At 36.4% G+C, this 16,987-nt stretch overlaps 1 protein-coding gene across 1 annotated transcript in view; it reads left to right on the forward strand.

Moving 5' to 3' along the window:
- The window catches only part of LOC127418266 (glypican-3-like), a 188,896-nt gene that overhangs the window by 124,131 nt on the left and 47,778 nt on the right, over window positions 1-16,987 (forward strand). Inside the window, exon 6 of the mRNA XM_051658773.1 lies at window positions 8,039-8,150. Coding sequence (XP_051514733.1) covers window positions 8,039-8,150 — 112 coding nt within the window. The remainder of the gene's footprint in view (window positions 1-8,038; window positions 8,151-16,987) is intronic.

Here is a 16,987-nt window from a genome sequence, read left to right on the forward strand (position 1 = left end):
AATGTTCTGAAAGACTCCATTAATGGCGCAGTTCTGTCCTGTTTTGATGTATTTCTTGTTGAAACAAATCGGGGCAGGACATTTTAAAGGGATCATCCCTTTTTTTTAAAAATAGCCAATAAGCTTTAATTACGTCATCCCGTAAGTTTAGTTTGTTAGTTTGTTGCAAGTGGAATTACGGGGAGGAATATTCTCTGTGCAAGATGAGTACTTAGTATTTTTGTTCTGATTTCCCTGGTAGAGAAAGATTGTACATTTTAAATACGTTTATCTAAAGTTCATTTTGTCAACTTTTCAGAGTGCACTAATGTATTGATAGCTTCAGAGCAAATTGAAATGGACTAAAGTCCCTTTTATGGGGTCTTTAAATAAGTAATTTCACCAAACGGAATTGACACTTCGCTAAACCCCGCCTTAAAAGTGATTCTGACCAATCCTGTCTTAGCAACTATTGCCCTGCTGCCATTACTCTGACATGTGTTTGCTATTTTCCAATGACAGCCTATGGAAGTAATATGTGTTTGAGTACTTTTAAGCAGGATTTTATCAAAATAATCCAAAAACCTGTTGCCAGGTCATTTGTAATAGTGACACGAGTTACCCATAGAGGATACACGCAGTGCTTTCTTTCTTTCTTTTTTTTTTTTTTTTAAATAATCTTTAAATAAATCTGGAGAAGAGCATGTTATGGATTAAACTGTGTCAGCCCTCATTCCCAAATAAACATATAACATCTGCAACAATGTCTATATTTGCTCCAATGTAAATTAAAACTAAGAACTGAACATTAATTCATTTATGTGTTGATTCAAGTCATAGTAAAAGCAACAGTAAATAAACAGTTCACAGCATCAAAATGAGTGTGTTATGAGACGTTATAAACAGCTCTGTTCACTTACACTTATGATATTAGACGTGTAATTGCTATTTAATGAAGTTTTTCTTTCTTCAAGTGACTGTAATAATCGTTTGCCTCAATTCTGATTCACAGTCTCCGCAGTGTTTTATCAAATGACTGTGTAATTTAACTATTTCTTTTACAAAAAACTTCAGGTCAATATGTATTACAACATCACACTTCATACCAGCCCACGTAATAATATTATCCATTCTGTTCATGAGAATATTTGGCCAAAAACCACGTTGTTCACAGCAATCTCCCATTCACTCCAATGGAGAGTTCTTCAGAGCTTGTCAGAACAAGCAACCGTAACCAAGGGGGGCGGAGCTTAGCGAAGGGTCAATTGCAAAAAACAGGTTTCCTAAACACTCAGTAATTGGTAGTTGGTTGGTAAACCTATAATTGGTCAGAAAAACATGAGTTCCGGCCCAAATTTATGTCACGGGGTGAGTCATGAGCCATGTCAGGCTAGTCAGGGCTCTTAAACAAAGTGCAATGTTTTGATAGCACCACAGAAACATAGTGTGTAGATTTTTGAGGCTATCAGATGACTTACTTATTGTTGTCTTTGCATATTAATATATTAAAATAATTAATATTAGAAGAAAATATATTTAAGCATGAAAAAAATTACACACGTCATCTTTAATGTCAATCAATTAATATGGCAAAAGCAGATATGACTGTAAAGATCAGTTAAAGCATCTCTAGCTAGAAGTGATTTTTCCTTCGTGAAAAAGGAGCACCCCTCCACCTCCTTCAGCAGTTGTCTGTCAGCATGAATGTGCTGAAGGCAATGCAGAGGCACTCTCAATGTCAAGGATCAGGTCACCTAAACTCTGCCACTGACTTGTGCTTTCTGGTGAACCATTGTTAGTAAGGATGAGAGATACTACTCACTTAATTATCAATCCAATAACAAGTACTATAAAAATCATCAAAATCTTTTGCAGCTGTATTAAATGGGAAGTTGTTGTGATTTCTGAGGATAAAATGGGTATTTATAGCCATTTAACATATTTGAAAGACATCATTTAAACATGGACTAAACTCTAAATGATCTGCTACTTTTTTATCATATTAACAACAATAATTGAGCATGATCATTTTGTTTACTACTTTTCATTGTACTATAAAACATTCTGTAAGTTTCAGAACTCTTTTGTTGAAGAGCATTTGTTGAAACTAAGCTGCCTAAAGACTTGTTCTCTACTTCCTCCACATTGTGATGTCACAACACATCAACTCCTATTTTACCTTATCACTTCCGTAGCCTTTAGCAGTGAGATGGCAAGGAGAGAGCAGGTCAGTCAAGAGCAGAGAGCCAATCAAAATTTGTTGACAGGTCAGAATGAGGGTGGAAAATAATCATGTTTTACAAATACTGTTTGTGACTGTTTCTTTACTAATGTTATAAGTGAACCTGAAGGAACATATTAAAATAATACAAAAAGGCATGTCATGATCCCTTTAAATAATAAAAAAAAAATAACAAATCTGTTGTAACAAATCACACAACCCCATTATTCACTTCAAAGCTTATGGCTCACACTCATTTTCATGCTAAATAATAACATAATATCTAGTAAAAAAATAAAAAATAAAAATAAAAACATTAGGAACAATATACAGTATGTGAGGATTGATCCTCTTGATAAAACATATATTTTGGAAGTATCAATTCTTCAAGATCAAGCCGTCCATCCCTAAGGTTGAACATCCTCAATATCTGCCTTCCGTCTTTCTTCATGTTATTCATCCCCATCCTCTTTCCACATGAAGTTAAAATATTTCTTTAACTATTTATAATTATGAAAAGCCTGAAAACTTCTAGGAAGAAATTCTGTGTTTTTGTAAATCTACATGGTATTATGCCTCAGAGTCCTCTCTCGCTCTCATTCCCCAACCTTCTTCTCCATGGCTATGAGCTTGCTCCTGATGCTCATGAATGCTCCTTAGAGTCTCCAGCAGATCTGAGCATTGGGGCATGCTGGATCTCTGAGGGGTGCTCATTAGGACCATGAGCCTGAGCAGGTTTACTGTACTCATGGGCTCCAGTATGAGTAGCTGGTCCAGACTGGAGATCCACAGGGTGTTAGTAATTTCCTGTAGTAACAGCTGGGTTTCCTGTGCACCAGCTGTACAATAATGCTTGTGGTGGATTGTTTTTATTTTTAAAGAGTCCTAATATGGAAGTCTTAAAGCAGCGAATGAAGTAAATAACACATGGTAATACTGCTAACCAAACTGACCCCCCCCCCCCAAAAAAAATTATTTATTCTATATATATATATATATATATATATATATATATATATATATATATATATATATATATATATATATATATACTACCGGTCAAAAGTTTTGAAACACTTACTCATTCTTTATTATAATTTTTTTTCCACATTTTAGAATAATAGTAAAGTCGTTAAAACTATGGAATAACATAAATGGAACTATAGGAATTATGTTGTGACTAAACAAAATCCAAAATAAATCAAAACTGTTTTATATTTTAGAATCTTCAAAGTTAATCTAATCGATAATTATTAAAAATAAATGTTTCACGTTTTTACTGAAAAAAATATTTTAAAAGATTTAACTACATTTTCTTTCATCTTCATGTTGTGGCAAAAAGTGTTATTTAAAAACAATTAAAACTGAACGATAAGTTACAATCTTCATTAAAAAAGGATCTAAATAATGAACTTTAGTCACTAGGTTGTTCTGTTAATTTGTGAATACTTTATGTGTTACATGAATACATAAAAAAATAATTATGTCTCTTTCAAAACATCAATCAAATGAAATAAATAAATAAAAAGTGATACTGCTTCAGGAGCAACCCCTGAGAATGAACACTTTGCAAATTGCAAATGTTGTCAACCAATGACTGTATTACATGGGGCAGGGGGCGCTTGGCCGCTCAGAAAACCTAATCCTCCATTCATCCGCATTTAATTATCAGAATGTTTAATATCTAATTGTAGACATTTCTACACTAGATAGTTATTTTAAATAAAAACTGATAATTTCAAGGATTCAAACCTGTGAATGGAAATAAGCCACAGCAGTTTCTATAAAAGGCTGCATCCGAAAATGTAGGCAGCTGACTTGCTCCCTAATCAGTTAATGTCTTAACTGACAGCTGTTTTGAATGAATGGAACTAAGGAAAATGGTCTCTGAACAGTTTGAAAAGCACCTTATTTTTATCCTGCCTCCATATAAGTACTCATAAGTACCCATACTCCGAAGGTAGCATTTTCCTGGTTTCGGATGCAGCCTAAAAGTATTTTCAAAATTCTCATCCAGTAATATTAAATGACTGTGATTGGCCCATCCTGGTATCACAAGACAGTGACGTCTGCATGGTCAGGACCTCTGGACAATAATTTACACTTGATTAATGATTATGACAAACTTTAATTACCAATGAAATAAAAAACTGACCTTTCTTCAATCATTTACTCACCCTCGTCATTCAAAAGCAGTATGACTTTTTTCATCCGTGAAACACAAGATTGAGGGATGAGAGGATTGTGTTTGTGGCTGTCCAAGCTCCAAAATCCCGCATAAAAGCACTTTAAAGTCGTCCATAACACTCGTGTCTTAGATTTCAATTCTTCTGAAGCCATATGATAGTGTTGCGAGAGGAACAGACCAAAATTGAATTGTTAATTCACATCTTCACCCATTTGAAATTGCCGCGCACGTGAGAACGGCTTGTTTACGCACTGAATGCACACTTGACATCATGAACGCTTTGGGCTGTTTAGAGCTGCGCACGCAGGACTCACTGCAGTGCCAGGTGAAAGTTTAAAGAAGGCAGGAAAAGAAATTAAGCACATTGTTTCTTTTGGGTAAGTGAACAAAATTGGAGGACGGTCAGTCTTCCGAGACCCCCCTTACAATTTGGTACTGTGTTTGAATGCTAAGTTACCCAAACAGAAACTGATACATCTATGCATTCTGATGTGTTATCAAATAGTGTAGAATTGTTTATATATATATATATATATATATATATATATATATATATATATATATATATATATTTTTTTCCATTTGAAAACACACCTAATTGAAAATGCAATAAGAAAGATCTTTCCAGCTTTCCGTGCTGAAACTCTCATTTCAGCTACCCCATTAGCCTAACTATAATTGCGTTTTTGCAATAACTTTTGAATAATTTTGTATTTTGCTACTGTTTGCCCACAAATAATGTCCACCAGCTTAACCAGAACATAGCACAGTTTTCAGACACAAACTAAAGATCCAACCTGATGGGGCTTGACCCTGGTCAGCAGCACATAGGTGGGCATCTCATGCGTGAAGCTCGATCTAATCTCATTCCCCATTAAACGCTGCCCATGTCTTCCGATCCCCTCTCTCTAATGGAGCTCGTGTCTGTATTATTAATGTGATAATTAAAAGCGGGAGGTGAGCTGCCATCGGAAGTAATATGGAGAATAAATAAGTATGGTAATGTAATTTGGCTTAATGAAGAGGCAGTGCCTGTAAAATAAGGCCATGAAAGAGATAGATAGTGGATGGATTGTTCATGGTTATGTCATCTCTAAGAATGGAGTATGAGGTCATAACTTTGGCTCATTTGTTCAAAAGCTCATGTGATTGGGTTCTGCTCATATTCATGATGAGTCTGCCCATGGGAAAGAAAAATCACATAGGAGGTCTAATATCTCAGATGTTTCTCCTAGACTGCAGTAAAGCTGAAGAGCTCTTTTGTTTTCTGAGTGTCATATTTTTCTACAGCTTTCTACAGCATCAGTCTCACATGTCTCCTCGTGAGTTTCTGAAGAGATGTCTCAAACTTCCCTCAGATTTGCTCACACATCAAAGTCTGCTGTCAAAAGTCAGAGGTTTTGATATGAACTCAAAACATTTAAAATTCTGCCAGACTAAATTATCTGAGCTGCGCTGCCCTGCAAAGGCAAAACACAGTAAGTACAAATTTGATCAAAATTGAGTTCTGACCGAAATCGGGTCTCTTAAACTACGATCTGTTCTGTGACAGACAAGTTTGGCTTAGCTATGCTCAGATTCAGTGAAAATGGAGCGTAAAAATGTGATAATCCTCATTTGGTTGGACAAACAAAAAGCTTTGATGCAAATAGTTTCAATGTTGGTGCAGTTACTTCATTTTGCCTTTGCAGGGCAGTATGCTACATTACTTCTATAGCTCTACACTCTTACCGTATGTAAACAATCATCTCATTTGTGTCCATTTTTATGTCTCCTAAGGAATTTTAGGAGAATCATCTGAGATAAAGTTGATGTTTAAACAAAACAATATTCAAAGTGTCTTGAGATACAAAAGAGCAACCTCTGAGCAATGAAGTTTTCCTCTAAATGGACTCTGATGGGTGAGCTGAGGTTGGCGCCGTGGCAGTATCGGATCTGTCACTCACTGTCTCCATGTCGCCTCAGTGCCGCACCAATGTGCCCATGTGCATCAACACTAATTAGCTTTTAATTGGCCCGAGGGGAACAAGGAACACTTGGGCGCAGATACACACACACATATTTAGCACTTGATGGTGCCCAACATATGCTCCAGTTGCTCAGAATCATTCAGATGCCAGCACATGTCTGACCCAGTTGTGCTGCTTTACTGTTGGGTTAAGTATGTGTGATAAGAGTTAAGGCAGAACAAGTATGAGAATAAAAATTAAAAAGCTGCTCACACATTCTGATTTACTGTCAGATACCATTAATATTTATGCTCCTGTTCATAGTGAGTTATTCATTTAAACTATGAGAAAATCCAAACCAAAGAGCCCACATGGGAACATTTTTCAAAAGCCTTTGGCATCTACAATAAGTGAATTTGTTAGGATAGTAAGTGCCTTAAATATCTGTGTCCTCCTGGAGCAGTAATCTGCAGTAATTTATTATATGTGCTGAATGAAAAAAATGAATATATGAATTTATAAGTTAAATATATAGACATTTGTTGCTCAAATGAAATTCCAGAGTGTGTTTACATTTTTGCCTCTAGGTGGCAGTAGAGTTCCATTTCAGTGCTCTCATTCTTTTGGCAGATCACAGATGTTTTGAGAGAATACTTCTGAAACCTATGTATGCACGGCTGAATATTGCATGATAATGTAGTGCTTAAAATAAGTTAGAAAATTTATTTGAATAAATTTTCTACCTCATATGCAGTAATGTCCAAAGGACTGAGATTATTAGTGAAAATTGTTCTACAATTCTTCTGAAATTTAATAAGTTTATTATAAGGTTCCATTTGGTAACATTAATAAATACTTTAGGTATTATGAACTAACAATTAACAATATTTTAACAGCATTTATTTATCTTGGTTAATGTTAATTAATGAAAAACTATTGTTCATTAATGGGTAGTGTTAGTTTATAATGCATTAACTAATGTTAACATATACAACCTTTAATTTAAAACTATATTAACTAGCATCAATATTTATAATTGCCGTAAAAGTATTGTTTATTGTTAGTTCATGTTAAATAATGTAGTTAACTTATGTTAACGAAAACAACCTTATTGTAAAGTTTAACAAATTTACTTAATCATTTAGGTAACACTTTATAATAAAGTTCCATTCGTTAACATTAATTAATGCATTATTTATCATGAACTAACAATTAACAATATATTTTACAGCATTTATTAATCTTGGGTAGTGTTAGTTTATGAATATACAATTGTTCATTGTTAGTTCATGTTAATTCATAATGTATTAATTAATGTTAACATATACAACTTTTGATTGTGATAATTTATTAGTTGAAATTAACATTAACCAAGATTTATAAATGGTGTGAAAGAACTGTTCATTGATGGTTCATGTTAAATATTGTTGTTAACTAATGTTAACAAATGGTTACCAAAACGTGTTTTTTACTAGACTTTTGCACCCCACTGTGTATGCCTCAATATCATGGAGATAGTGATGTGCATAAGAACCTGTAATATCACTGCATTAATGTTATCTATTGTCAAATTAGTACAGTAGCACTACTTTTCTCCCTTGGATTAATCACTTCTGCTTGTTTTAGTCTCATAAAATCATCTGGCAAGTGAATAAATGTAAATGTCAAGTATGAGTAATAAAAATTTGTGTCTGTCTGCAGGTTTCTGGGTCCAGGTCTAAAGAGAGTCCATCCGCACGGTTCTGAATCCAGACAAAAGCCTCCCGAACCTGTCATCAGCCAGATCATCGACAAACTCAAACACATCAATCAGGTGCGTTCACATACTGTTCAGAAAACACACTTTTTAACATGCAAACTTTACAGTAAACATCTGGAAATAATCATATGCTGACAGTTCTCCAGCCGTGCTGTCATTCTGCACACAGACATAAACTCCTCACCTCTGTTTTAACTCCTGTCACAATAGTCTGCCCATCATCACACATACACAGACACATGTTCACACAAACTTTATATGGCTGCAGACATGTAGAATATCAGGAGTTACAATAGGGGCTGCTGGTATCTTCACATTAATGTTCACAAAGCAGAAGCTTTTGTTTACTTTCTTCCTGCCTTTAAAAAACAACAGCTGCATGTCATATCACCTTGACTGTGTGTGGTTTGTGTCAGGGTGTGTCTGCTTATATTTCACGTACAGTGCCTTCCCTATTGTGACCAAGAGCTCACACTGATATTTGACCCTTAAGGGTATTCATTGTATGTGCTTTGGTAATCCAGAGAGAACACAGCATCTGGCTCATCAACAGGAAGTTTAGGGGGGAATCTAAAGGATGCTTCTTTCTCTACTTCCTCTGTACCTTGAGGATGTGTGTTTTTGGCTGGGGTGTAAGTATGTTGAAATACAACTTCAGTGTGAATAGCTGTAGGCGAGGGTTTATAAAGGTTGCATCCAAAAGTGTGTTTGTGTGAGAGTATGTGAGTTGTGTATGTGTGTGCATATCTTGTGTTCAATCGGTACAACACGTTTATAAGTAGATTGAAGCTAGGCAAAGTAAATTTTCAAAGTAGCTTTTTGAACGCTGTTGTTGCTTCATGTGAACGCTGTTGTTGTTGTGTGTGTGTGTGTGTGTGTGTGGTGTGGGTGGGTTTGGGGGTTTATGAGGAATTTTTTTACAAACTGGTAATTACAAGGGTATTATGTTATAAATGTGGTTTATGAGGACATTTCTAGTGTCCCCATAATTCAAATCGCTAAAAAAAAAATTGAAAATGTAAAAATGCAGAAAGTTTTTTGTGAGGGTTAGGTTTAGGGGTAGGTTTAGGGTTAGGGGATAGGATCTATAGTTTGTACAGTATAAAAATCATTATGTCTATGGAGAGTCCTCATAAGGATAGCCGCATTAACATGTGTGTGTGTGTGTGTGTGTGTGTGTGTGTGTGTGTGTGTGTTGTAGATAAACCTGCTGTCGCCCCATACTCTATAGGCCCATCTGAACGGATTAGCACAGTGCTCTTGTTTAAACAGACCACAGAGACTTCAGAGGTGCTCAGATGAGTTGCGGGCCCTCAGGCAGTGGAGGAGGACTGTGGGGTCAAGCCTTGTATGGGACGGGCCGTCAGTTTCTCAGTTACTCATGCAAACAGATTGCTTTTTTCCTCTTCTCTCTTCTCCTCTCTTCACTCTTTCTATCACTGTCACTGTGACCTTAGTTCCTTATTTTTTGTCGTCCTGAGCAGCTCCTGTGAAGTTTCCAGCTGTTGTTTCAAGAGACGCTGTCACATTATTTGCGTATTAGACACTAACACACACATTTTTCTACAATGATGGGACTTTCCATTGACTTCTTTTTTGTTTTTATACTCAGCTAATTATATTTTCTACCCCCTAACCCTACCCCCAAGCTTAACCCTCCTACAATTCTCTTTGCATTTTTATTGAGACATTATTTAGTATGTTTAGTAAGCAGTTTTTCTCATTAAGTCCACACAAATTTTACTTTCATTATTGCCATGGTTCAGGAGTGGCTTTTGTATTCTGCACCCTTTAGGGGTAATTTAGGGGATTTACTCCCACATTTAAATGCTGTTGTCGTTCCCAAAGCATTGCAGTGTGTGCCTTGTCTATATGAGCTTAGTGCTGCTCATGTCTGCCAGACAAAAAGCAAGGGCACTGGCAAAGACCTGCGACCTCTGTACACCGCAAATAAACACATCTGCTGCCCCTATAAACACATCAACAAGCACATATACAATAATGTGTGGGTGTATGTGTTGTGGTGTCTTTGCTATGGTATTTTCTGACAAACATCTACAATCTCATGAGAATAGAATCGCAATCAAATCATTTGAAAACAGGATCTGCAAGGTACCTTCAGACAATGTCCTAAATGAGATAGAACGGAACAAGACGCAACAATAACCAACAACATAAGCAACCACATTAGTGCTAACTGATCTCACATCGTTAGAATGAACATAGAGTCCTTGTTCCACATTTGTTTGTTAAAGAAATTGATTGTTTGTGTTTCCTTTTCTTCACCAGAAGAAAATCAATCATGTTTTAATCAAACGTTCAGTTTAACTTTTCCTACAATACTGATATATAATTGTTTTTATGTGCTGTCATCTGGCACTCTGCTGATGTGTGTTCTCATTCGTTTCTGATAGTCAGGGGTTTGAGTTACTTCCCGGAACAGACAGACCAGAATACTCATTTACAGGACAAGTTCACCAAAAAAGGAAATATGTCATCATTTGGTCACCCTCATGTTGTTCCAAACCTGTATGACATTCTTTCTTCCATGGAACACAAAAGATGTTAGGCAGTATGTTAGTCTCAGTTGCCATTCACTTTCATTGCATCTTTTTTCCATACAATGCAAGTGAATGGTGACTGAGGCTGTCATTTCGCCTCAACATCTCCTTTTGTGTTCCAGCGCAAATAGAAAGTCATGCAGGTTTGGAACAACAACTTTAGATTCCTCCCACTGCTATAGAATTCAAAATCTGTAGCCTTGTGTTTTGCATATTCCTCATGCACTTTCTAAATGTTCTCCACCAGTTGGTGTGATTCTATAAAACATTTTGGGTGTGGACCCATTCAATTTTATAGCGCAATAAGGCTTTTGGAAGGTTTAAACAGCTTTTGAAATATTTCTGTTCCCGAGGCCTAGCGTGACAAGCCCGTGTCCTAAAGTGTGTTAGTGTAGCGGCAGTCGAGATGGCTTGTTGGCTCAGATTTGTGCCTCTTCTGAAACAAAGACCCCGGGGACTGTACTAAACACCAAAAAGACAAAACTTTACCCTCCCTTAGCTGTGCAAGCACCATTTTCACATGTCTAATGCGGTTGATGTAATGGCTGCGTGTGGCCAAGTTTAGAATGAGCTTGCCTCTATAAATAATATAAAAAAATGACTTTGTGCTCAAGCTATTCCAACTCGGCAAGTGCTCAAAGCATCTTATCTACATGCCTAAACATGACTCGGATAGAGACAGATCTCTCAGGCCTTAATGTATATGAGTTAGCATGAAGCAGTGAAGGTTCACTGTAGACTTTCGGTGATAAAATCAGCCTGAAGTTGAAGTGAATGATAAAACACATAATATGCTAGTGTTTATCAGTCTCTGCCTCAGCGGAAAAGGCAGGGATGTTCAGAGATTAAGCTCATAGTACACACCTTAAACATGTCTTCATATGGGTTTGTATTTACTTGTTCCTGCGAGTGTCAAACATTTACTGCTGCTGACCCATAAAGGCTGCCACATTTCTCCAAATTTATATAGGAACAGAACATCTCGTCATTTGTGGACAGCTTGCTTCCTTTGAGGGAAGCAGTTAAACTACAAAACCTCTGTTTACAGTTTGTTGCCAATAATTAAACTCAATAAACGTGTAAAATCTCCCTGGACAAATGACATCTGCATGTGGCTAAACTGACACATAAAAAAAAAAAAACGATGTACAGTAATCTAAGGAATTACACTGTGTCCTAACCAGATGTGAGACAAAAAGTATCCAGAGACAGTTTATTTGTCTGTCAAAACTGAAAATGTAAGATGTAAGTGTGATGTAAGACAAGCCAATCAGAACACATTTTATGTTTTATCGTTAACATAGTTCACAATTTATTCACCCTTATGTAATTCCAAACCTGAATTGTGCAGAACACAAAAGGAAATATTTTAATGAATATTCAATTGAATGTTCATCTCTGAGTGAAGCTTGTTCATAGCAGCTTGTATGTTCACGCGAGAACTTGTATTGTTTAGCGCTAAGAACAACGCAAGCTCCCGCATGAACACGCTTGCCACTGTGAATGAGCTTTTCTCATGCACTCATGAACAAGAAACAGATGTTTTTCATTGAAAAATGACTTACATTTCTAGTTGTTTCTCACCAAAACCTATCTTATGTCTCCAGAAAACTTTGAATATGATGCATGAGTCACATGGACTACTTTTATTATACTTTTGGGTATTTTGGGGTATTTACATTTTAAAATGTTTTATATTTTAATATCAATTGCCATTGTATTAAAAAGACTGAATATTATTTGAAATTTGTCCTTTTATGTTCTACATGAAAAAGCCATAATGGTTTGGAAAGACATGAGGATAAGTAAAATGATGGCAGAATTTTGGACCAATGAGTTTCACTCTGGGCGGGGCTACCAGTGTGACATCACAGAAAAAGAACAAAAGTTGACTTTTGCTTTTAATTTAGCTTTACCGCATCACGGCTGGTTAGGAAACCAGCAGTGTAAGGTGAATGTTTATATATATATATATATATATATATATATATACAGTACTGTGCAAAAGTGTTAGGCACATAAGATGTTTTACAAAAACATTTGTCTTAAGATGGTTATTTATATCTTCAGCTTTAGTGTGTCAATAGGAAAAATACATTTTAGACTCCCAAACATTACTTTTGCAAATAGAAAAGAACAGAACAGAAAAACAGGGAACCCTGAAACAGATGGCAACAGAGCCCCCCACTGAACATCGAGTCAGTCTGGGATTACAAGAAGAGATGGAAGAAATTGAGACAGCCTAAATAGATAGAAGAACTGTAGCAAATTCTCCAAGATGCTTGGAACATCCTGTCTGCCAACAACCAAGAAAAACTGTATCCAGGTGTACCTCTGATAATATATATATATATATATATATATATATTTGTAAGACATATTTTCAACCCTGCTGAAAAGACCAGCTTACAGTCACATAAATTTCCATGCTGGTTCAGGTTTTTATTATTATTATTATTATTATTATTATTATTATTATTATTATTATTATTAGTGCCATTCAAATTAGATGTTGGTTTTCTAGAGGATTTTTTAATGTATTGTTACAAGTGAGCCTATCTTGTTCCAGGATCGGGGACAGAGGGAGGAAAAAATGGACAAAATTGACAAGTGCTGTGTCAACTGTTGCCCTCTTATATATAGTTTCATATATGCTGATTGCCAAATTAGATTTTCATATTTGGAAAAATATGTCTTTCCGCTGGTGCCGTCATCAGGACCATCTGGACTTTCCAGAGTATTGAGTTACTGTTCAAAAAAAGCCATTTCCCAGCGGAGCTCAGGGGATTGTGGTAAAACACTGCAATTATCTGATTGGTCTTTGATTATAGAACTTCCCTCAAGCAGTGAGATGTGTCTACCATGTGCAGGGCAGAGAGGTGAGGATATATTACATGTCAGCTCTCATGTTGACCTAGATTTGTGGAATGTCCTGTGAAAATTAGATGTTCTGTTTCTCTTTTTTCACAAAAACGTACAGTGGGAAACAACTCTCAGCTAGAGGTCTGCAACCCGTTTTTCAAGTAGGACTTCGGGTTTGGGTTTGTAATTAATAAAAAATAAATAAACAGGCTTACCGAACTTGTTTCGTGCACGCGCTCTCACTCACAGACATGCACGAATGGACAAGTTAGGGGCTGTTCACACCGAACATATTTTGTGCGCATCTGTTCTCTCTTCCCATTGTTTAAACTGGACAAATGTCTTTGACATTTGCACCACGTACCGCTTTGTCTTCAGTGTCTCACGCAGGACCGGCATATTTTAAACACCGTGTCAAGTTAAAAAGAACTTCAAATTTTCAAAAACGCATGTTGAGACACCTGCGCTCTGTTTCATTCTTTGCGCTGCGTCTAGATTGTTTTTAACGCAGTTGGCATAAAGATTCAACAAACTGAACAAGTTCAGGCTGCATAGAGGGGACTGTTGCAGTGTTTCATATTATTCCAGATTGTTCTGCACCAAGTGAAGTTTCAGCAAATAAATGGTAAGTCAATGCTTTTTTCCCTTCTGCTCTAGTGTACTAAGGGGCTGCTGTGCCTTGTTAAAACTGTGTATGTTTACTGTTTCAATACTGTTACGAATGTTGCCTATATGCTTATATAAAATATAGCCTATTGCAACAGTACTTGCTAGGAGAATAAATTAGATAGTAAGTGATTTTGGGTCGGGTCGGGATTAAAATCTGACAGTATCGTTCGGGCCGGGTAGGGTCGGGCCACACGATCTCGGGTATGGGTCAGGTTCAGATTTAATTTTAAGGCCCATGCAGACTTCAACTCTTGGCTAGATATCGTTCACGCATTCTGTTTGCCTCTATTTTCCTGACTCAAACATTTTATTTTTTTGCTCCCCATTTTATGCCCTCACTTTTTCTTTCTCTCTCTCTCTCTCTGTCTCTCTCTCTCTATCTCTTTGAACTCCCTACATTTCTGTCTATGCTTTTTTTCCTCTCATGTTAATCCCTCTTTCTTTCCCACTCTGCTGCCTGGCTGTGTTAAGTTGTGTGTGACACACTCCAGTCCCTTAGCCCTGCTTCACTCTAATTAGATCCAGCGGCAGAGGGGGGTGGGGTGATGTAGGGAGAGAAGGCCGCAGGTAAGGCAGGCGAGCAGACAGCAAAACAAACCAGAGCTCCACATTCCAGCACGCAGCCTCACATCCTGCTGCTGCTGCCTCCACCAGGAACAGAGCTTTATACTCAACACCTCATCTACTCATTTACAAACACATACACACACTGAACACACATTCTCACACATGTACACACACACAACATCTATATGTGCATTTACTGCATCAGCATGGCTTAAACATTTACTTAACCATACAAACACACATACAATCACCCCTCTTTGTGTACAATACAGCAAAAAGAGCCTAAATTTTCAATATTTCTTCTGTTCGTTCAGCTAATCTAGTATTCAGTCTTCCAAGTTTTAATAAATGCTAGATATAGTTAACATTTATATTGCTCAAGTAAGAGAAGCAAACATAGTTTTTTACTTAGTATGATGAATATTTCAGTGTCTTTTAAAGACATTTTCTATTTTACTTTACTATACTTCATAATTCACTAAAAAATACCAAAATTTACGATGGTAATGCCGTGTTATTCTTTGAAATACCATGGTATTACCATCCAAATACAACAGTATGAACATGGTATTAATTCAATTCCACTGAATATATCAAAGTACCATGGTATTACCATCTGATGCAATCACTTTAATATAGTACATCACAGTTTTTTTAAGGGTTGGCTTATGTAGGCTACATCAACTCAATGTCTCACAAATTTTAAGGCCATTTGGTAAAACATTAATTGTTCAAGTGCTGTTGTTTATTAAGGCATAACCCTTAGTCAAGTTATGCCTTAAGGTTCCATTTATTGACAGTAGTTAACAACATTAGTTAACATCACTAACAATGAACAATACTTTTACAGCACTTATTAATCTTAATGTTAATTTCAACATACTAATAAATTTGCTAAATTCAAAGTTGTATTTGTTAACATTAGTTAATGCACTACGAACTAACAATGAACAATTTAATTTTTTATTTACTAACATTAACAAAGATTAATAAATGCTGTAAAACATTGTTCATTGTTTGTTCATGATACCTAATGCATTAACTAATGTTAACAAATGGAACCTTACTGTAAAGTGTGACCGGTTCATCTGTATTGGGCTTGTACTATTTTCCTTCACTGTACAACTACAGTAATTTACTGGTTTAATCTGAATCCTGAAAAAAAGATGCTTGTTACAAAAATGTATAAAGTTCACCAGTGGGTGGTAGTTTGCAGATTATTAAATACATACAAACACATATTTATAGGCAAACTCTCACTCACACATACACACACATGCACACTTCAAATGGCAGTTTAATGTGTGTTTGAAGGGATGCTGGTCTGTTGAAGGTGTGTAGTTATGAGGGTTTCTCAAATAAAGTGTGACACCTGACATTAAAGCAGTCTAGCTCGGCCTTCATAAATGCAGAGTGGGGGCTGGGCTTGACCCCGGGACCAGCGCCGCTCCTGATGGCCTCTCACATGTCTCTATGGACCTAGACGCCACTTTTAATTTGAGACAAATAAAACCGAGTCTGTGAGCGATAGACGTAGAGTCTGTCCAATGTGTCGTATGGTCCGAGGTTACATCTAATTTTTTATAACCAATGTTGTCCGGATCTGACTGGGCCACTGCCGAAACTATATTTTCATCTGTTGAAGCCATTCTGTTGTTGATTTACTTGTGTGTTTTGGGTCTTGTCCTGCTGCATCACCCAACTTCTGTTGAGCTTCAGTTAGCAGACAGATGGCCTTACATTCCCTGCAAAATGTCCTGATAAACCTGGGAATAATCAGTCGATAACAGCAAGCTGTCCAGAGCCTGAGGCAGCAAAGCAGCCCCAAACCATGATTTCCCCTCCATCATATTTTATAGTAAGGATAAAGTTTTGATGTTGGTATTCTGTGCCATTTCTCTCTCTCTCTCTCCTTTTCCGATTATTTATTTTATTTTTTTTTTTCTCCACTGGAAATGTTTTGCAAAGATGTATTTTTAGTTTTTGTCAACTTACCATTGAACAACCAGGCACACAAAAGTACAACCCATTTAACGGCTTACTTTTATCCACAATCTCAATCTCATTCACATTAAATTAAAAACAGAGTTCCCCTTGACATGGAAAACTTGAAAATACATTTAGGAATTTCAAAATTGCGATTTGCTGGCCTGAAAACTTCATGGAAATGAATCAAATAAAAAAATAAAAAAATACAAAACACGGAAAAGTCGTGTTTTTTTCTAGTTATGC

This window comes from Myxocyprinus asiaticus, chromosome 27, assembly GCF_019703515.2.
Source record: "Myxocyprinus asiaticus isolate MX2 ecotype Aquarium Trade chromosome 27, UBuf_Myxa_2, whole genome shotgun sequence".
In the NCBI taxonomy this organism is placed as follows: Eukaryota; Metazoa; Chordata; class Actinopteri; order Cypriniformes; family Catostomidae; genus Myxocyprinus; species Myxocyprinus asiaticus.